This window comes from Meles meles, chromosome 9 (genome assembly GCF_922984935.1).
Source record: "Meles meles chromosome 9, mMelMel3.1 paternal haplotype, whole genome shotgun sequence".
In the NCBI taxonomy this organism is placed as follows: domain Eukaryota; kingdom Metazoa; phylum Chordata; class Mammalia; order Carnivora; family Mustelidae; genus Meles; species Meles meles.
In genome coordinates, this window is record NC_060074.1 from 3,339,531 (window position 1) to 3,362,791 (window position 23,261).

Genomic DNA, 23,261 nt, shown 5'->3' on the forward strand with positions numbered 1-23,261 from the left:
AAAAATGTGTGTGTGTGTGTGTGTGTGTGTGTGTGTGTGTTTATTTTAGTGGAGTTTAGTGATGAAAGTCAGATGCGCTCTGTCTTTCATCTTCACCCAGACGTGTCAGATAACTTTTATACACTGTAAAAACAAATATTTCTTTTAAGTTTGAGCTCAGAACTGAAATTAATTTAGAAAGTAAGTCCAAAGGAGAGTTATTGTTCTTTTCAGATGATGAGATGGGATTGGAGCTGCTGATGTGGATAGGTAAAGGCATGAATGCTGAAAGAAACATAAGTCTAGAACATTGAGAAACGTCAGCTGGATAGCAAAAGATAGGATTTTGCTTTTCCTTGAAGTTTTGTGGGGGAAACAGATTTTCCTTTACGCTAAAGAAAACATGACTTGGGAACGAGACGGAGTTGGGGGTGGCACAGCTTTGGGAATGCACTAAATTCCACCGAATTGTCTACTTAAAATGGTTAAGTTTATGTTGTGTGAGTTTTACCTCAAAACAATTGCTTAAACCTAAAAATAAGAAACACATGAACATTTTAAAAACTTAGAGCTACACTGACACTCGGCTTCGGAGAGGAGGGGTAGAGGACCAATGGACTTACTACACAGCTCTCGTTACATTGTGTTTCACTGCCTCCCTAGCAGCAGTTTTTTAAAATGTTTGCAAGCCTGATTCTGGAAGATTTTCAGCAAGTTAGTCTTTGTTTTGGGAAAAAGGGAGAGCAAGATCGATTCCAGGGGGGTAACAAGTGAAGTTATTCCTCTCTGGTATAGAAGGTGAAAGGAATTACTATGTATGTGAAGAATATACCTCCTACCTCAGATTATGCTGATTGCAGCTTGACGAATCTGGACGCAAGCAAGACCTTTGGACTCTTTAATTATCTGTATAGTGGAAGAAAGGGAAATTCTGATGGAATGTGGCACAGCTCCTATAAATTTATGCCGTTGATAATGCCATTTCATACGAAACACCCTGTCTTATGAGAAGGTTTAATAGCATTTCATTATCCAGAATGTAGCATTTGGCCGTGGATGGTGATGCATCAGTGTGTGCAGCTTAAAGCCGTGATATTAGGGTTCGGACCCTCGCTCTGCCACTTCTGAGTTATTGAAGCTCACCATGCCTCATTTTTCTCTTCTGTAACACAGAGAAAATAATAGGGATATTGAGATAAAAATGAATAAACACATTTAAAGATTAGGTGCTGCCTGGCACAGAGTAAGCACGCAGTGAATGGAATCTGCTGTTGTTTTCTTAAATTTCAATCCAGAAAAGCACGCCTAGAGAGACGTACGGAATCTGCACAACGTAAAGACTATTTTCTTCCCAGGATACCATTGCCGTGGCTGTAGGGAGCACCTCCAGGTGCAAACGTGCCGCCGACTCCCTCTTTCCCATCAAGTTTGTGGTTGTGGTTGAAAACTTATTTCTACTGCTAAAGATGCTGAACGGCTTTAGCTACCTTTATTTTCTAGAAGTTCCACACTTGAAACATGCAGTGGATTTGTTTGAAAAGTAAAACCAAGAAGCTGTAAATACTATTTATTTTCAATTTTCTATATTTGGTTTAGACATAATCCCTATCATTTGTACATTTTTACCAGGAATCAATGAAAAGATTTGAGAATGAACCTGAGCTATACACCTGCCATTAGAACATGTAATTAGTCAGTCAGTGGCCACAAAAAGTATTTGATTCTTTGAAAGCTCTTTCTCTTTTTTAGTATTGTGTGGCTGCAAGTGATAAATGGGAGAATTTTCTCTCACAATTATTATTTTTAGCTGTAGTTTGAAACTCCTCAGCTTCTTGCAAGATGAAATTCTGGGTTTAAATATTATTTTCATACTAAGCCATCTTTAAAATTTTACTTTACAGATCAACAGTCGAGATTCTGAAGGTCATAAACTTTCTGATGGTGGTGGTAAGCCATGGCGTCAGATGATAAAGTCGCCATCTTAACTGACGATGAAGAGGAACAGAAGAGAAAGTACGTGCTCGCTGACCCCTTTAATGGTATTTCCAGGGAACCAGAACCACCTTCCAATGAAACACCCACCTCCACAGAAACTGCTGCTCTTCCTGAGGAGGAAATAGACTGGATAGAGAAACATTGTGTCAAAATAAACAATGACCTTCTGATATCCAAGGTCTTCTATTTTTTCTTCTACTCTGCATATGGCTCTCTTTATCCGCTCCTGCCGGTGTACTACAAGCAGCTGGGGATGTCGCCCAGCCAGAGCGGACTGCTGGTGGGCATCCGGTACTTCATTGAGTTCTGCAGTGCCCCCTTTTGGGGTGTAGTTGCAGATCGCTTTAAAAAAGGCAAAATCGTCCTCCTCTTTTCTCTTTTGTGTTGGGTGTTATTCAACCTGGGCGTCGGATTTGTCAAGCCTGCTACCTTGAGATGTGTACCAAAGATCCCCCCAACATCTCATCCCACTAACTCAAGTCACCTGCTGGCCATCCCGCCAACCAACTCTCCCCTTGCCGCGTCCCCACGGGTGCGGGAGAAGAGGGGCCTGCTCCCTGCCACCTGGCCAGTGATACCAGAAACGGAGCCCAATGTCACAGAAACGGTTATCTTTTCGACAGCTCCGAACAAGACCAGTGGGCCCACTCTGCAACCTCAGACAGATGAAATTACGGACCGTATTACGGACTTGACCTTGAGTCCAAGCACAGCAACGCCTGCCTTCCTGGGAAACACAACCAGAGAGACAACCACCCCTGTTGTCTCCACCACCAAATCCTTACCGTCCAGTCAAGTCACTCTTGTGTACGATCAGCAGGAAGTGGAGGCCATATTCCTGGTGATCCTGGTCGTCGTCATAATTGGAGAATTTTTCAGCGCCTCTTCGGTCACCATCGTGGACACGGTAACGCTCCAGTACCTGGGCAAACACAGAGACCGTTACGGGCTGCAGCGCATGTGGGGCTCGCTGGGCTGGGGGCTGGCCATGCTGTCCGTGGGCATCGGGATCGACTACACGCACACCGAGGTGCTCGTCGACGGGAAGGGGTGTAGACCCCCCGAGTCCCGCAACTACCAGGTTGTCTTCATCGTCTTCGGGGTTCTCATGACCATGGCTTTGGTCGTCGCCACACAGTTCCGGTTCCGCTACAACCACTTCAAGCCCGACGAGAGCCCAGGGAAAACGGAGGAGATCCCTGCGGCGGACAGGAGCAGCTGCACGGAGTCCTCCGAGGGGACGCCCGCCGGCCCGGGCCGCTCGCCGGCCTTCAGCTTCTGGGCCCTGGTGCAGCTGCTGTGCGGCGTGCGCTACGGCTCGGTGCTCTTCGTCGCCTGGTTCATGGGCTTCGGCTACGGCTTCGTGTTCACCTTCCTCTACTGGCACCTGGAGGACCTGAACGGGACCACCACCCTCTTCGGGGTCTGCTCGGTCCTGAGCCACGTTTCTGAGCTGACGGCCTATTTCTTCAGCCACAAGCTCATCGAGCTCATCGGCCACATCAGGTAGGAGCGCGCTTCTCTCGCTGCCCACCCCGGCCGCTGCCCCCACCCCCGGTCCCAGATCCCCGCCTTCCGCAATGACCGCTCCCCTGAACGCTTCTAAGAAAATCGGTTTGGGGCCAGGGGTGGACTGGAAACGGGGCTTGGTGTTGCTCTTCCTCCTTCAAGTAGAAACTAAAGGAAGGAAATAATGAACCTACTTGGGTGACGTGAACCAGACACAAGATACTGCCTCCGACCGCGTGCAGGAGGCTCAGGTCGCCGGCTCGGATGCAGGAGCCCTAACTCAGGGAGCTGGACCCTGTTCCCGGGCATCTATGAAGTATGTTTTTACGTGTTTGTTTGCTTTAAAGATTTTATTTATTTATTTGACAGAGAGAGAGAGATCACAAGCAGGCAGAGCAGCAGGCAGAGAGGAGGAAGCAGGCTCCCTGCTGAGCTGAGAGCCCGATGCGGGGCTCGATCTCAGGACCCTGAGATCATGACCTGAGCCAAAGGCAGAGGCTTAACCCACTGAGTCCTCCAGGCGCCCCAGTGAAGCAGGTCTTAAGTGGGTAGAGTGGATTTGGTTCTTCCCAGCTTCGGTTCTTGTCCGCCTCCCGCTGACACAGATCAGGCTTGGATCTGTGGTTGATGACGACGTGGGTCGTGTCTAAGGAGGCTGGAGCCGCTGTAATCGCTCAGCCGTGATGCTACCTGAGGAGATTCTTGTGTGTTTTTTTCGACTATTACATCCATCTCCGCATTTTTGTCTGCCATGAACACATGGGACATGTAAAAATCTTCCTTTCACCTCAGTTTCCCATGGCATCTTCTTAGTCAAAAAACAATCTACCAATGCCCAGTGTTTCTTCTGTGATGCTGCTCACGTTAATGTTTGTCTGAGGTTGACCGAACAGTACCTTGCTTCCTGTCAGTCCTCCTGCTGGGCTGTCGGCTGGAAGGCTTCCACCCAGCTACCCGTGAGCGCTCTTATCTCAGAGAACAGCACGGCAGGTCTCTCCCTAAATTTGAAATCGCTGTAACTGAAGGAAAGCAACCATGTGTGCCTGTGTGTGGTGATTGTCAAGTCTGTCTCTGGCAAATTAAAGAGGAGGAATAGATATGGACAAGATTTAAGAAACAGTGATTTTTCCCCCCTTTCCTGTTAATTGAAGATTTTAATTAATTAATAACTTACATCATTTGATTTAATTTAAAGCTTCAGCCTACAATCACTCTTTTCCCCAAACAATCGAGCATATTGTTTTCTTGTCTGGTTGGTTTTGCTTCGGGAAGCTGTGTCCTCCTGCTTTTGTTTCTTAAGTCTTTGACCCCTTTGTTGTCACTAAACAAAGTCAAGCATTGTGTGGATCGTTCCCAGACCCACAGGGTCCCCAAGGCACATTTAGTGGAACCAGTGTGAAAAGAGTCTTGTAATATCAGGGGCTTGGAATGTCCTTCAACTTTGTCCAGGTCATGTTTACATTCTCTGAGCTTTGTGGATTGACCGTGACGCATGTAGACACTTCTCTTCAGCTCGAGTGTATGAGGGGTTCCTCTCCTCAACGAAGCAGATTTTTAAAATAAATATTTTATTTATTGATTTGTCAGAGAGAGAGAGAGAGAGAGAGCATGCAAGCAGGGGGAGCAGGAAGCAGAGGGAGAATGGGACTCGATCCTAGGATGCTGGGATCATGACCCGAGCTGAAGGCAGATGCTTTACCAACTGAGCCCTCCAGGTATTCCTCAAATAAGCGTCTTTAAAATCAGTCATTTATTCCCAGAAAGGCACTCAGGTCTCGTAAGTGAGCAGAGTTCCTAGATGTCATGGTTTAATCAGTCACTAGCATTAATTGAGTACTGATTCTGTACAGAATATGAATATGCATTCTATTTTCAAAGAAATTGTTAGGCTCTTCTCGTGCGCCGAGAAAAGAAGTTTATTTTTTGTCTTTGCCTTTTGTCTGAGGTGTATATTTTCATAATAAAATCCTAGCAGTTTTACTAGTAATTTTGGTAAGTACATGAAACTACTTGTTTTTTTTTTTTTTTTCCTTTTTCTCCTGGGCATTATTAATTACTCATTACTTAAAAACCTACAGCTCAGGGGCACCTGGGTTGTTCAGTTGGTTAGGCGTCTGCCTTCGGCTCAGGTCACGATCTTAGGGTCCTGGGATCAAGGGCCGTCATTGGGCTCCCTGCTCAGCGGGGATTCTTCTTCTTCCTCTCCCTGTGCCCCTTCCCCTTGCTCGTGTTCTTTCTCTCAAATAAATAAAATCTTAAAAAATGAAAAAATAACAACAAAGAACCCTACAGCTCATTCTACTTTAATTTTCTGGTTTTATGTACAGAAAACCTCTTCCTTTTGTTACTTAATAATGTGATGGAAGAAAAAGGCTCTTGTGGTCACATTGTTGTTCCAAGAGTCTGCTGGGATTCCGTCAAGTTGTGGTCATTTATCTCTTTTGGATTTTAATTCTGTCCATTGAACATATTATCTGAACTACTTTTAAAAGATTCTCTTAGCTGGCCTGTGATTATGCCCACTATTCAAGCAGAACAGGTAGGTCTCTTTTGGTAAGAGTTTGGGGAGCCCAGTCAGGTGGTGGCAGTTGAGATTTGGGGCTTTGAAAGTGTGAGATGACCGTCTGAACTTCACACTGGAGCACTAACAGACATTAAATAGTTGACAAAGAGAAATTACCTTCTCATGATCGATAGTCTTTATGTTTCCCTTATAGACTCATAAGGAGGGATCTGTCTGCGGCTCTTGTGTGTGCACGGATGTGTTTTCAACATTCTGTGACTGTTTTATTGGGAGCTTGTTTTCAGGCGTCAGTGCTACCGTGAAAATTAGAAATAGCCTCATGTGGTCAGAAGTAGATTTGCCTCAACTTTTTTTATATGGATTCACAAGAAAAATTCATACCAGAAAATAGTTTTTTAAAATAGCACGTCCAATTTTGAAGTACTTAGTATTTTAATAGTTACACAGTTGGGGCCCAGTTTTTCAGGGAATAAAGTATCAGTCTAATGACACATATACACACACACATGCAGAGACACACACGCGCAGAGTAAATGATTTCTGGTTTTGATCTTGGATTTTCTTCTTCTCTGGAAAGTAGCTTTCTCAGGCAAGTAGGATAATGCTCAATATTTCCATGCAAAAGGTAAATTCCTTTTGATGTGAAATCACGAGACTTTGGAATTTATAACAAGTATATTTGTAGGCTAATTTATGTAGAGATGATAACTAGACTTCTTTAACTAGAAATGTAAATGTATCCTGAAGGTATATTTATGCTGCCGAATGTTTTAACAGTCACGAGTAGGGTTGTGGTCAAAATGCATTACAGTTAGTCATGTGTGAATCTGTAAATCATTACTAGCTAATGTCGCACCATCATCTATTATTTGATTGAAATTTATTTATATTTTAAGGGACACAAAAATCTATTTAGTCAACTTGACTTTGCCCTGAGATTCTTATACTCAAGGTCAGTTTTGCCATGCAGATATTTACTGATAGGGGTAATAGATTAACCACTTTTAGCCATTAATTACTACTTAATAGTAGCTAAGTATCCCAGTGAGCTAGCCGGTCAGCTTGGGAAAGAAGGAAATATATGACGCAAATATCAAGGGGAGGAAAACAAGTTTTTCTAGTGTGGGAAGACTGAGAACAGAGAAAAAGACACTGGGCTACTCGCTGAGGTCACAGGGAGGTGGGACGTGACATTTTGTCACTGGAGGAACAGCAATCGGCATTATAAGAAGGAAGAAATTCTGCTATGGCGCATTCAGGGACGGCTTCACAGAGAGGTGGAATCTGAGCCTTCCACGAAGGATCTGGAAAGATCTTGTTCATTTACTTACGTTTTGCTGCTTCTCCTCTCCCTGTTCTTACCATGGTTCCGTGCCATATTAGCTGACTACCACAAGCTTGAAGCTCAAACCGTATGCCCAAGGGATACCGATTTGCGGCAGTTCAGACTGTGAACACAGATAAGATCAAGAAGGAAATTTTGGGGTCAAAGAAGAGAAATGGGCCAAGGAAAATCAGTTATGGCTGTCTCCAGATTGTATTCCAAATATCTGATCTTACTGAAATGTTGGTCTGTGCTTTATGGCTTGAAGGCGGCATTCTCATGCTTCAGCAAAGCTTGTGTTGGGGGAAGGGGTGGGACGGTCCGTACCGTCATCTTCTGCATTTCTTGCTTCAGGAGGAACTGGCTTCCTGAGCTCCCTGGCGTGCCATCAGCTGGACCAGGTGCCCTCTGTGAGTGCTTATGAAGCCTGCCTGAGACTTCAACAGGGGAGAGAGGAAAATAGAGGGAGAAGGAATGTAAAGAGCAGAAAGGGAAAGAAAAAGAAAGAAAGAAGATGCTGCTTCCTCAAGGGGAAGCTTTCTTCTTGCCCTCCCTCCTGGAAGGCCGTGCTCCACAGCAGTTCCGAGCACAGGCTTGCATCGCCTGGTTCAGAGCCTGGCTTTGCCATTTGGAACTGCGGGGCCTTGGGCAAGTTATATCATTTTTTGCATCTCTGTCTTGTCATCTGCAAATATGGAAACTGTTAGAACCTACCTCTTAGTTTTGGTGTTTTTTTTTTTTTAAATGAAGATGAATGAGATAAAACATGGCAACAACTTAGTACAGTGAATGGCATATATTAGTTCAGTGGATTTTTAAAAATTATTACTACTTCGTTAATCTTCAGATATATTACATTGCCATAAGGGCCACTGAATGTGAGAAAAACACAGGGACTTAAAACAATATCATAAGTGTACAGACCATTAAGTTTGCAAAGTGAAAATCTTTGTGATTTTTAGAACTAACATCCTTTGTCAAAGACGACCTGGTCAAATCGAGTTTTTCTCCCCATGTTATGTGTCTGTGGATTATTATAGACGCCTTCGTGCCATTTTTTAGAGCTGTGAATGGCCGGCATACAGGGTGGTTAGAATTGTTGCTGTCGTTATATGTGATTTCTGTTTTTTCTGTTGCTTTCCCGCTTTACCTTCAAAGACAGTGATACCCATTTTTATAGGAAAAGCCTTTAAAGGAGCTGTTTCAAGCAAATACAGATTCTCACTATTAACGAGGTATAAGCCATAGAATCCCAGAAGTAGAGGAATTTATGGTCCAGAGTTGAAAGGCAGTGATTTGGTTCTTACAGTCCCTTGAAAAGAACAGCTTCGGAAAGAGAGATGTCACCACGTGACAGCTGTCAGGCTGACTTGCTGGTAACCGCGTTACGTTAATCAAGCAACTCACAGTTCAGAACGAAAGGCCGGTACTGCGGGGCCGTGCGAGTGAGCGCAGGGCTTCTGGTTATTGGTGTCGGATCTGGTTTGTTTTCTCTTTTCCCTTTGGTTGACAGAGGCACTGAGTGGAAGAGAGCAGCTCTCACTCTGTATAAGCTGCACCCTGGGGTCGCACACAGCCCCCTTCTCCAGCTCACAGGCTGCGGGGTGTTCATTAGGGTGTGCACCGGCGACGGTAGAGACAGCGCCCGCAAGTTCATTACCTAGCCAGCATGGTGGGGACGAGGCTGCCGTCCAGCGTGCGCTCAAGTTAGACATTCTCTATGGCCTGAAGATTGCATTGTAAGGTATATACTTATCTGGAAAGACACACACATGCAGAAAGATGTGTTTGTGGATGTTTACTTGCTTGTCCAGCTTCCTAAGTGGAAAAGAGAAAGAGTCTAAACACCCGTCAGTTGGAGAATGAGTGTGTTCGCTACAGTATAGTCGTAAGATGGGAGATGATGCAGAGGTAAAAAGACAGGGACTAGATCAATATGTCAATATGAAAAGTTCTTAAAAATATGTTGAATGGACAAAAAAGCAAGTTTCAGAATGAGACATGGCTTGGTACACTTATGCACATTTTAACAATGCATATTAAAAGTCCTGTTTGTGTGGGTACACCTATATGCATGGAAAGACATTTACATTTGGAGAGGAAAAAATTCATTTCAAATTCATATTAGCCCTTGTTTTCTGGACAGGCTGTAGAAAAGAGAGGACTGGGACTGGGGACAAAGAGGATAAGGAGAACCTCCACTTAATCTGTAATATTTCATTTTTTAAAGGAAATATGGAAATACTCATAATTTTCCATTCTTGGCACTGAACATATGTATTGCAGAAATTTTCTTTTGGAATTCTTATTGGAAAATAGCTGAAAGCTTGTCTACTTATAGTGAATCTAATATAATTATCCTCAGATAGAAGAATTGTGTATGTGTGTGTATGTGTGTGTGTAAACTATAGAGACATATTATATCCAAATACATCAAATATGGAGAATTTGTACCATATATATATATGTATATATATACATATGTATATGTATATGGCCCATGTGTTTCCCCCTAGGTAGCATAAATAAATGACTAAAAAACTACGTAAGTATCATGGCCTCATGTTTCTTTAAAATGAGATAGGGAGTGAATTTATAGTATCTTATTGGGAATTAGTATCAAAGTGCCCAACATCCCTGATTTGGGCAGTAATTATATTTTTTTATATATAGAAAGAAATTAGGGTACCAGAAAGCCACATGAACTCCCAAAGACCGTCCTTCACTGCACGTGGCGAGTCCAAGTATGGGTGTTCGCTCCGGTTGTTTCAGTGTCTGGAGTCATTCAGTGTCAACTTACTGCCTTTTTTGTGTGGACAAGTCAGAAATCAAAGTAATATTGCTAATTATGTTTCTACTTATCCACGGAAGCATTTGGTGGGCTGCAGTTATATAATCGTGCGGGGTACTCCCAAGAGTGGATAAGAACAGAGATTCCCTTAGAAGTTGGCCTCATAGCACACCTGTTTAGAGCCTTTCCAGCTGGGAGGCGGAACCCCAGTCCGTTCTTGTTTCTGATGCATCAAGCATCTTTTCTTCACCTTTTCTCCGCTGAAAACAGCATCTCTGCACAGTAATCTATAAGCAAACAGTAGCTTGTTAACTTTTCCTGGAAAAGATAACCCGTAGACCGATGCTCAGCGTGATGGAGAAGAGTGATGTCCCATGCGTCTGGGCACTGCGACTCCAAACCGCGCCGCGGGGGGCCACTGTCGGCTGAGTGCGGTGCGGGGTCCCGTGGATGGGAGCTGGCCACAGGCCTTGCTGGATCTGTGGCATCTTGGCCAGACATCTCATTCCACTTAGAATGAGAAAGAGATGGGAGCACGTTGGTTCAGCCTTGGCTTCAGCCACCTTCTCGAGGTCGGGTGGGACAGCTGGGTGGTCCGCTTGCTCTCCCGTGTCCTTTTACTCCTGTGCCAGTCCGCCTCCAAGGGGCATGCGCGCGTGAACACCTGCACGTTTGATCTAGGTTCGAATCCCACACTTAGCATGCGTCTGACCTTGGGCAGCTCAGTAGTTTACTTGGATCAGTCTTTTAGGTTCCCCATTTATAAAATGGGGTTAATAATTGCACTAAGCTTCACAGCAGTAGATTAAATGAAATAATGGCTGGTGACCATGAGTGCTCAACCACAAGTGTAGGTCGTTTTCTTTTTCTTTTTTTTTTTTTAAAGATTTTATTTATTTATTTGACAGACAGAGATCACAAGTAGGGAGAGAGGCAGGCAGAGAGAGAGAGGAGGAGGAAGCAGGCTCTCCGCCAAGCAGAGAGCCCGATGCGGGGCTCGATCCCAGGATCCTGGGATCATGACCCAAGCGAAAGGCAGAGGCTTTAACCCATGTAGGTGGTTTTCTTACCGCTCTCATTAGCTGACTCCTCCAGCGACATTTATGAAGCACACATTCGGTGACAGGCACTACTTCTAGACCCTGGGCGGACAGCAAGTGTGTACTAAGACAGACAGAGGCTGTCAGCGGGACTAACAGACTGCTGGGGGAGACAATAAGCAGTGAACAGGTTATTTTATTCTCAGTGATGATGAGTGGCGTCCGGCAGAAATGATGCAGGAGGGGGGCTCACAGAGTGACCGAGGAGATGCGACTGCTTTAGCGTGGGTGAGCTGGGAGGCTTTCTCTGAGGAAGTGACATTTGAGCAGGGTCCCGACTAGGAGCCACCCAGTGAAGACGTGGGGTACAGGGGACACTGCAAGTCTGAATGGTGTGAGGCAGGGTGAGGCCTCACAGGAGGTCAGCAAGGGGGCCAGGGCTCCTGCAGCGCCTGAGGCCATGGTAAGAGCTGCCATGGCTACCGTCCAAGGGAAGTGGGAGCCATCGGCGAGCCTGAGCAGGGGGGACAGGAACAGGTTTCGGCTTTTTGGTGTGTTGTTTTTTTTTTTTCCCAAATGCCTACATGGGTGGTCAATCTATCATCACTATTTACCTTGCTCTAATTTAGAAGGGACCCATTTTACGTCATTCTCTGAATTACAGAGAAATCAAGTCATTTTCTTCTGAGCCCTGAGCTGATGATGACACGCCACCTCTGTTGACTTGGTGCTTTCCAGCGATCCAGATGAAGGGCTCAGGGTTTTTAGGTTTTTGTCTTTTAAGCAACTTCACAATTTCAGAAAAGCCATACAATCTAGAGGATAAAAAATAAATAAAAATTAAAAATTAAAAAATCTCCAACCTTAACAAGAAATACAATTCCAGCTGGTATGCTGTCATCTGAGGGCTTAGTCCAGAAAAGTGGTTAGAAAGGTGCATACAGAATGCTTTACCTCTGAGTCCTCCTTTAACCCTTTGATGGCTTTCTGGGGCAGGCGCTGGTGTGTCTGTCTCAGGGAAGAGGGATTCCGAGTGGTTCCATAAGTTGCGCACTGTGACACAGCTAGTAAATAGCAGAGGTAAGACTCGAACCCAAGCCCTCGGACTCCAGAGCCCATGATCTCAGCCACTTTATTTATTTAACTAGTTTTGATCTCAGCTACTTTGTAGATTCATGGGCACAGGTGCAGTGCGGCATTTTGTCCCTTGATGCAACCCAATCTCACCTCTTAGTCTAGCCTTTTTCTATTCTGAGACACCAGTGTCCAGTACAGCTTTTTCACCTGTCTCAAGCACTCTCCCATGTCTTGCTCATAAGATCTCCATTCCTCTAAAATGCCCCATTCTCTCCAATTAGTCCTTTCACCGCTCCCCAATAAAATCCTCATTTCTCCAGACCAGCGGCCTTCCAGTAGTAGTGTGAGGATGAGAGTAATGCAGAACGTACACTGAATGCAAGTGGCAAAAATGAATGTTTCTAAAGAAGACTGTGTACCACATAGAGTTAACTCACAATTAAATATTATGTTCGCACAGTGTTTTCTTGAAGTCTTTATTAAGGATCATGTTCTCTTCTAGAATACAGTGTTGAACAAGATACCCAAGGCACCTCTCTCATGAGGTTCACATGGAAGACCACAAAACAAAGGAACGAAAATGTTGAGTGCTACAGAAACATCAACTTAGACACCTAAGACGTGGGGAATGGGAAAAGAGTAAAGCAAATGAAAGTGACAGTTCTTTGGGGCAGGTCTCAGTATAGATGGAGCAAGGGAGAAGTTATTTTATGAACCAGATGCCAGAGCAGTGGTGGTGCCACTCCCCAAGGGAGGGACCCCAGGGCAAGGGAAGAGGATCCTGGAATATGGAACTTAACAGAAATCTGACGAGACGGTGGAGATGCCATTGGGAAGTTGCATTTGTAAGTCCAGATCTTGGAAGAGGGCACAAGGCTGTAGATGTCTTTGGGGAAATATTGACATGTACGTAGGACAGCAAACTCCATCCCATGATTTAACTATCTCCCTCCTCTACTTCCCTCCTTCCCTTCAGCTAGTCAATTCCAATCATCTACCCCAAACTAGGAACCTGTTACCATTAGTGTTACCTCTGGAAGCGATGTCACAGAGCAGGACTGTTGAAAAGAGACAAGTTCAGTGCTTCTAGGATGGGGATGAAAATTATGTCCTGAAGTCAGAACAGCAGTCTTGATAAATATATCCCTAATATTCTCTTGAGGTTACTCACTCATAACTCAAGACTTCATCCTAGGGTGAGTGTCCATTCACCCTTAGGGATGGTGGCCCCTGCATTTCCGTGCGACTGGAGAAACACACTACTGGAGGGAAGATGATGTCCAAAGTAGCCTCACGGCTTAGGTGTAATTTTTCTCTGTCTAGGGCTTATTTGATAAGTGCAATGTAAACTAAGAAAGCAAACCAAGACAGGCAAACAAATCAGTTATTATTTTTCAATACACATGCCTGAGTATAGGATTATTTTTTCATTGCCTTCCCTTAGGAATGCTTATAGCTGGAATATACATTATGCAGCAGAGAAGTTTCTTCTATCTTTTAAAGGGAACCATTTTCTTCTCTTTCCTAATTAGGCTAAATCAGAAAATCACTTTTTCCATTTCTAATTTCTAGATCACCAATAAAAATAAAGGGAAATAATATTATTGTAGGCATTACAATTTATAGTTTTCATAAATATAATTTTATTATTACAACCACCTTACAAAACAGTGAAGTTTTGCTGTCCTCATTTTAGAGTGCCCGGATGGAGCCAGGGTTCCTCCGTTGGTGGAAAGACCATGTTGGCTCCCTGGGGCTCTGGGGCAGAGCACCTGAGAACCTGCAGCCGGGCGTCATGTAGACCCTGGGTGGTTCCTAATTGTGTCACAGAGCGTGGGCATTAAGAACAGGGAAGCCTGTTGTTGTGGGCTGGATTGTGACCCCCTTAAATCCGTGTGTTGGAGCCCTAACCCCCAGCGTGCTGGCGTGTGGAGATGGAGCCATCAGGTGATGACCGAGGTTATATGAAATCATGAGGGCGGGGCCTTCATGATGGGATTAGTGCCCTTATGAAAAGAGACACCAGCAAGCTTGCTCCGGCTCTTTCTCTCAGCCACCCGCAAGACAGTCAAAACCAGTGTTCCTAGAGTAGTTGTCTCCTCACAGCGGCCTCGGTGGAGGTACTTCAGGGATCAAGGAACAGATCAGGGATCCTTTCAACCCGGCAGTGGGCTAAGCCCATCTCAGAGATTTCCCAGGCTGGTCTAGAGACCCACAGTGTTGATGAACACAGCCTTTGCCTGTGGTCAGACGGACCCAAGGTGGAGACTCTTAGCCCATCTGCCCGCCCCTCACAGACCTGTTAGGGGTGTGTGTGGGGTGCCACTCCCTAGTTCCTGTTCCTTGCCCAGCCTAAGCCAGAGAGTCAATTTCTGAGAATTTGACTTCAAAGTGTTCTTGCTCGGGGGCAGAAATCCTGGCTCACCTTGTGTCCTACCTCAGGGAGACACCTGAGCTCTCTCGGGCTACCTCAGCAGATACCGGCTTTTGGCCCATTTTATCACATAACAAAATTCTGCTTCTCAGTGAACTTTTCTTTTGTGATCCAGGATACGGGGCAGCTGTTGACTGGCATTTACTTTACTGCTTTTCTCTTACGCCTTTTGTCCTCATGACTCATCAAAGTTTAAAATGTTAACCGTCTTCTAAAGCCAACTCAAACATACAACCAACTTCCTTGATCCAAGTGCACAGCTGTCACCAGACACGACCATGCGGACACTGTCACTGTCCGTCCAATGCAGAGGTGCTTCTCGGGCCCTCGTCTAGGTCTGACTTCATGCACGAACATAGCCCCTTGTTATTATCGACCAAAACAGCCATCAGGCAAGGGGCAGGAATCTTGGCCTTACACTGGCCCACGGATGTGGCCCTATTCTGGCTCTCCGGACCGGTGTGTCCCTGTGTCTGTAGAAGGATTGGACTTGGTGCCTTGGCTTCTTTGAGATCTGACTCGAAGGGTCTCCTTTCGACTGCGGTTGGTGTTAGTAGGTGGAAAACCACCCAGTGGACCTCACTTCCCTCCCCACCCCCACCCCAGGAGGACTCAGACTCCCGATCCGAATGGCCTTCGCTGATGGGTCACAATGTGCACCAAGCCGCTGGTGTGCTCTCATCCCGGCCGCGTCCTGACGACGGACCTCGTCAGAGATGAGCCACGTGGGTATGAGGAGAGTCACTGGGACCTGGACAGGGGATTTTTCCTGGAAAGAAAGTTGACGTGAGTCGAGGTTAGACTCCTCAACCCCGGACATTTTCACGGTCTGGCTCCGAAAGCGCGTGTCCCGGCTCGGCCGCCCTTGCCGACATTGTTGCATCTCAGTCAGGGGCCGTCGCCACGTCTGCGCCGTGCTGCGCGGTTTCCCTTTACACGTTTATCCGACCTTTCCAGAGCCCCAGAGTGTAAGCGAGGCCGTCCGGCCGTTCCTGACAGGAGCCTGTCCCCGGGGTCTGCGCCGCGACTCCTGCGCCTCAGTGACGGGGTTGTGTGTGACACGTATGTCAGGTCGTCTTACGGAAGATTTCAACAGAAATTTGTACAACGCATGTGTGTGTGTTGTCCATGACGGGGTTGTGTGTGACACGTATGTCAGGTCGTCTTACGGAAGATTTCAACAGAAATTTGTACAACACATGTGTGTGTTGTCCATGACGGGGTTGTGTGTGACACGTATGTCAGGTCGTCTTACGGAAGATTTCAACAGAAATTTGTACAATGCGCGCGTGTGATCACTTAACTGTTACTCAAGCGGAAACTGTAGTGAAGCAGCGTATTGTGCTTTCCGAGGAGTCGGGTTCCGTTGGTGAACATCCTTGTTCAGGTGTGTGTATCACCTCGAGATACACACAACCCAAGAAAAAGTAGAGGAACTAAAGGAGCAACAGAGAGATGTAAATATGGCCAGGACCGGCGCAGTGACCTGACGGATGGCAACCGTAATTAGACTCTTAGCTTATCAGTCACGGGGAGAGGAAATATTTGAAGGCAACAAAATAAAAATAACTCAAGACCAACAGAAGCTCAGACTTCACTTTCACTTTTTTTTGTCCTAACAGAAAAAAATGGAAGCATTGGTAGCTGCACAAAACATAGGTAAATAAATAGGCTTTTCCTCCTTTCACTCTTTGGACACACAATGTGGTTCTTTCGCTGTGTTGTACAAGGACGAGCACAAGCCCGCTATACGCGCTTATGATGGAAGCTGAGGAGCTTGGTGTCTATTGGTGATCCCCTTGGTGCTGTGGTTGGTATGGGAGTGCCGCTGGCTCTCTGAGCTTTGTGGCACGGATGCTCACTCTTAGTCTTCTAGGGAGGTAGGCCGGTGGGTACCCAAGAACCCTGTTACCTGCTTGTGCGCGTATGTTGAAGATCCACGGGGTGATGCTTCAGGAAGCCCCACATAACCAAGCCACAGAGAGCTAGTCATTGAATTACTGCTTGTTCCTACAAATGACTTAATATGTATCTTCAACCATAGCCTAACATTAGTAACAAATGGTGCCAAATATGGGTGTCCTTTTTCTTAATCATCCTAGTTCTAGGTCTTTTTTGTAAGTCGATTCATCCTTTCACATGCCCATCTCTTATATACATGCACACACACATAAAATTGTTAACGGCATGTCTCGTTCACCACCATATCCCTGGCACTTAGCACAGTGTATTCAAATATTTGTTGATGGTGTTCTGTTTAAAGTATTCATATTTTCGCTCTAGTTGAGGAATATTTATTGAGTGCCTGCTGTATGCCAAACACTGGGGTCAAATCCAGCCAATATTAAATGGAATTGACTTTACCCTGCACGGAGCATACATGGCTGGAGGACAGAGAGCTGGGCAGAGCACTGTGCCACAAAGAAAGACGTTTCCTAATGGAATCTTGTTTCTTTCTACTAGAAGCTTTGATTCAGAGGTTCCCATTGTGTTACATATTATACTTTCTGATGAACCAAGTGGTCCTTGAAGCAAATAAGCACTTTTCTTAAGACTCCCTCTACAGATTGCCACTTCCTTTGTCTAGAAAGAATACAATAATGGCAATGCTGATGATTTCATGTGCTTTTCTTAACTATGTGTTTATGTGGTTTACTTGCACCCCATCTCACAATAAGTTCAAAAGATAAAAATAATACTGAATACTAGCTAGGATGTCATATTGTTTTCAAGTCAAAATAGAGACTCAGATAATATCCCTTCAGGTTGGAGGACTATGGGTCAAACACCATACATCATTTACTGTGTTTATTTATAGCTACATGAAACATAGTGACTAATCTCTGTTCATTCTTTGAGAAAGTAGATAACGCATGGGAAAAAATTCAAGAAGTGTTAAAAGATACCCAGTAAAGTCTCTGTCCCACCCATGGGACAGTTTTCCAGTCCTCCTCCCTGGAGAAAATCATTGTTATGAGGTTTTAGTGTTATCTTTCCAGAGATATTCTGTTCACATGTTGGTGCATACACATATGTGGAACTCTCCTTCTCTGACATAAATATTAGAATGTCATACTTAATATTCTGTAGTGGTTTTTAGCTTGCTTTAGATGGCAGTGTCAAGGAGTTAGAAGTTGGCAGATTGATAATAAAATGTAGCATATTCAAAATTTAAATATTATAACAAAAATATAAAAGAATTTGCTTGTTTTTGATACAGGGTCAGACTTTTTTCTTTGAAAACAATGTTGCTGGTTGGGATTAAACCAAATGTATAATCTATGATTTCTGTCAGTTTTAGTATCTTTTTTTAAAGATTTTTATTTATTTATTTGACAGACAAAGATCACAAGTAGGCAGAGAGGCAGGCGGGTGGGGGGGGGAGCAGGCTCCCCGCTGAGCAGAGAGCCTAATGTGGGGCTCAATCCCAGGACCCTGGGATCATGACCTGAACCAAAGGCAGAGGCTTAGCTCACTGAGCCACTCAGGCGCCCCAGTTTTGGTATCTTTAATGTGGAACATGAACTTAAAGGTACTTTCAAAACAACCTGAGAGCTGAATTCTTTTAATTTTTTATTATTTTAACCCAGATTTTTATGGTTGTCTTTCTTATGTCTAATTTGACAGTTTTACCTTTTAAATCTTGATTGTTATATGATTATCAAAAAATACATAACTGCACAGCAAAGGAAGCAGTCAACAAAACTCAAGGACAACATGCTGAACGGGAGAAGATATTTGTAAATGACATATCCAATAAAGGGTTAGTATCCAAAATATATAAAGAACTTACACAAAATACCAAAAAAAAAAATCACATAATCTAGCCAAGAAATGGGCAGAAGTCATGATCAGACATTTTTCCAAGGAAGGCATACAGATGGCCAACAGACACATGAAAAGATGCTCAACACCACTCGTCATCAGGGACATGCGGATCACAACCACAAGGCAGTATCACCTCACACTTGTCACAATGGCTAAAATTGAAAACTCAAGAAACAACAAATGTTGGTAAGGAAGTGGAAAAAACGGAACCCTCGCATACTGTTGGCAGGAATGCAAACTGGTGCAGCCATTCTGGAAAATAGTATGGAGGTTCCTCAAAAAGCGAAAAACAGAACTGCCCTATAATCCAGCAAGAGGAACAGCACTTCTTTTTGCCCCCCATGTCATTAATTTACTTAAGATTACATTAAATTGTGTTACTGTAGGTTCACTGAGCTCTTGAGCAAGGCAGGCTCCTTTTGAGGACGGAGATAAAGACATCTTCCTGGTTTTCCAGGAACTCACAATCTTTTGCGCACAAGGTGTAGACTGTGACAGATAGTCTAATGGAAACAAATAGTCTAATAGTATTAACGGAACAACAGAAGGAGATAGGATCAGTTGCTCCTGGAGACATTTGGAGACATTCCTCAGAGGGGATGATCTCTTTCAAGAATGGACTCTTAGAATCACAGATGCCAGTGCCCAAAGTTGTGTCGAGGACAGGTGTGTTGTCAGCTCTGGCACTTCTAGGTAAGCACTTGGTCTGAGCATGGGGGGTGGGAGCTCCTGCTACGTGTTGTTCAGGTCACTGACTGTGGCCACGTCTCCTTCCCTCTATCTGGTTGCTTTCGCTACGATTGGGGCATGAGAAGAGTGTACCCTGATGGTGGCTTGGGTCACCTTCTTAGAGTCGGAATTCCAAGGAATGCCAGCCATGATCCTTTCAAAGCAGCGAGCCATGGGAATGGAACACAGGATAGCAGGAAAGGACATGGAGAGAACAAGAACAGGGAGGAAGGAGAGGAGATTCCAGATCGTGATGGTAAAAACCTATTCTGCTAAGACAGGGCAGAGAAATCCTGGCAGGGCGTCCCCAGTAATACTGATGGAGATTGGTTGGGAAGAGGGAGAAGGATTTGAGAACACATGAGGTTCCTAGACTGACATTTAACTCTTTGAAGGTCTAAACCTTATATTTTAATTTTCTAGAGAGTTTGGATATATTTTTTCTTACCTTTTTAAAATTAATGACTATGGGAAGCCTCATCTTAAGCTCATCAGTATAAATTGGTGGTTATGCTTGAAATGAGTTTCATTCTTGGAGAGGAGGGCAGTGCTTCCATGAAGCTCCAAAATCTTGACTGTAATTAGCAGCTGACGTCTGCCTGGTCTAGAAAGACATCGGTAACAGTATCCGAAGGAGTCTTATTTTTACTGGCAAGTTTATATAGACTGTGAAAAGGTGATCTTGAAATAATGGAACCCAAGTCAGGAGTGAGACCATATACTGTTTATCATACAGAAAACCAAAGCAGATTCCTACGTAGTCAGACTGTAGACTCTGCTCCAAGCGTCTGGTGTAAATGACCAATTCTGTCTCATTAGGAACTGTGAAACTCCAGCCAGTGCTTGTCCAAGTGCTTTTAACCTGTTCGGAATGTTCTCTGAATCTTAGTGTGTTGCTCGTGTATCTTCGTCGCCCACTAGGCCCATAGGCCACCCTTCCTCTGCTCTGGAGGGTTTGCATCCTCACGTGTGGGCCTTGAACACAGCGGCGTGGAACTGTCAGGCTGTCTGCAAATACACCCCTTCTGATCTGGCTGAAGACAGTCTTCATCCAGAGCATTTTTATCTTATTTAGGGGCTTTTCCTTTCTGGGGAGGTTTTATGTTTTTTCAGTAGAGGCTTTGCAAAGGCTTGCTGCCCAGTAATTTGGCTGAGAATGGGATCCCTTCATGTCATACGGCTGTTCTGTCTCCCAGAGCTGAGCATTGTCTGGTAATTCTGCTTGCGTCTTTCTTTGATGCTCATAGTCTGTGCTGTCTCTGGAAGAAAGAGTAGTTTCCAGATTGGATCTGAACTGCAGAAGGTCACTCATCTCTTCATAAATCCTGGACACTGATTCTCCTTGTATCTTTCAGATGCCCTCTCTGTCTGGTTAACTGTTTTTCTCATTGTTTCTCTGCCTGTGATGTCCTTCTCAGTTACCTCTGTCCAGCTAGTTCCAGCTCGGTGTCCGGGCACCCCCAGGGATAGCTAAGAGCCTCTCCTTTGTGCTCCTCAGTGTTTTGTGAATACCTTTTAGTATTAAATTATTTGCTTATATTTCTGTCTCTCTGCTACACTGAAGTTCCTTGAAGTCAAGGAGGAATTCTCTTCATTTCTTATTCCCCTTGAGTACAGCATAGTGAATGATACATAATGGTGTCTCGATGATGTTTACTGAGCAGAAGTCACGTTCGTTGTGGCTTAGAGAGACTTTTGGGGGGAGGGTATTCAGCCACATTATAGAAGGGTTAAAACTAGACAAGGGACCTCTAACGAATCTGCACTTTGTAGGGCATTGCAGAGTGGCTCGCTATGATATCTGTATTTGAATACTGTGGGGGGAAAAAGCACCGGTTTTGTCCTGCCAATACCATGAATTGTAGTTACGTAAGAAATCAGAATCTCCTTTTATATTTTTGCTCAAATACAGAATCAAGGTATTTGAAGAGTATTTGACAAGTGATTTGCGTTTTCCGTGGTGTAGTTGTTTTCTGCTAAATCATTTGCTTCTTACAATTGTGTTCCTCCTCTTTATAGTAAGTTCACTTACACAAACAACCTATCCTAAAATTGCCTTTATTTCTTGCTTAATTTTATACTTACAGACTTCCTGTTGTGATATACGAAAGCGATGATGTCATCTTCGGACTTCTTTATTTTAGGGGTTCAGTAAGTATCTGTATATCACTGAGAAGTGTTTTTCAGCCTATTCTTGGTATTTCCAGACCTCTTAGTGCTTAGGAATATTCTAGGACTTTGAACAAGTGCTCTATATTCAATGTAAACACTTTGTCCAGAAAATGATTAGTAAAACATTTTAGATTTCTTTTTATTAGAAAGTCCTTAATTTCATGAGTGTGCATGAATTCATGTTCTAGGGCTGCAGTAACAAAGTGCCGACTGGATGGCTTAAAAACCAGAAATGTATTTCCTTACGTAAGTTCTGGAAGCCACAGTCCAGGATCGAGAGGTCAGCAGGTTGTGTTCCCTCTGAGGGACTTTCCTCCTTGGCTTGCCTTCTTCCCCATCTGCATGTGGTCCTCTCTCTGTGCCTGTCTCTGACCTATTTCCTCTCCTCTGACCAGGACACCTGTCATACTGGATTAGGACCCTCCCGTATGACTTCATTTTACCTTAGTTACCTCATTGCAGGCCCTGTCTCTTGCACAGTCACTCCAGGGTACTGGGGTTTCGGACTTGGGACTTCAGCACAGAAATTTCATAGGGACACAGTTTATCCCATAACAGTGAATAATGTGGCAGTTTAAATATCACATTCAGGTATTAAAGTGATTCTTGGGTTGCTGAAATACTTCTAAGTGACTATTTAATAAATACACACCTACTTCTTTCCCTTTCCATAGATCAAAATGTTGCCTTCCTTTCTGCTCACAATTTTACCCTTACCGCTTTCTTGATGCCACTGGCTGCCCGGGGGTGGCTGGTGAGGACGAAATGCTAGTGCTCCTCTCACTCTTGTCAGAAAACAAAGGGGTACTCGGATCCTGTTCTTTAAAATGATGATGGTGGTGGTGGTGATGATGGTGATGGTGATGATGGTGATGATGATGATGATGATGATGGTGATGATGGTGTTGATGATGATGATGATGGTGATGGTGATGATGATGGTGGTGATGGTGATGGTGATGATGGTGATGGTGGTGATGATGATGGTGATGGTGATGATGGTGATGGTGATGATGGTGATGGTGATGATGATGATGGTGATGATGGTGTTGATGATGATGATGGTGATGGTGATGATGATGATGGTGGTGATGGTGATGATGGTGATGGTGATGGTGATGATGATGATGATGGTGATGGTGATGGTGATGATGGTGATGGTGATGATGATGATGGTGATGATGGTGTTGATGATGATGATGGTGATGGTGATGATGATGATGATGGTGATGGTGATGGTGATGATGGTGATGGTGATGATGGTGATGATGGTGTTGATGATGATGATGATGGTGATGGTGATGATGATGGTGGTGATGGTGATGATGGTGATGATGGTGATGGTGGTGATGATGATGGTGATGGTGATGATGGTGATGGTGATGATGGTGATGATGATGGTGATGATGGTGTTGATGGTGTTGATGATGATGATGATGGTGATGGTGATGATGATGATGGTGGTGATGGTGATGATGGTGATGATGATGATGGTGATGGTGGTGATGATGGTGATGGTGATGTTGATGATGATGGGATGATGGTGGTGATGGTGATGATGATGATGGTGATGGTGATGATGGTGATGATGATGGTGATGATGGTGATGATGATGATAGTGGTGATGCCGCCGCCACTGCGATTTACTGAGCACCTGTTTTGAGTGACTCACTGTATGGTGAGCATCACAGCCAGCCTGCAACTAGAAGTGATGATCTCTGCTTGATACAGGAAGAAACTGAGGCTCAGGGAGAGGAAGTAACTTGTCCTGGAAACTTTGGTTCCCTTGTCTCCTGTAAGGCATCTGTTTGGTCCTAAAGGACTGTCAGTTGTGAGATGAGAAATGCGGGACAGAAGTG

The 23,261-nt window shown here is 44.5% G+C and overlaps 1 protein-coding gene across 4 annotated transcripts in view; it reads left to right on the top strand.

Annotated features, from left to right (window-relative positions):
• Positions 1 to 23,261, top strand: part of MFSD6 (major facilitator superfamily domain containing 6) — a 73,352-nt gene that overhangs the window by 27,959 nt on the left and 22,132 nt on the right. For all 4 annotated transcript variants that reach the window (XM_046018334.1, XM_046018333.1, XM_046018335.1 and 1 more), the window contains exon 2: positions 1,881 to 3,480. In XM_046018334.1, the coding sequence (XP_045874290.1) occupies positions 1,934 to 3,480 (1,547 nt within the window). In that variant the 5' untranslated portion in view covers positions 1,881 to 1,933. The remainder of the gene's footprint in view (positions 1 to 1,880; positions 3,481 to 23,261) is intronic.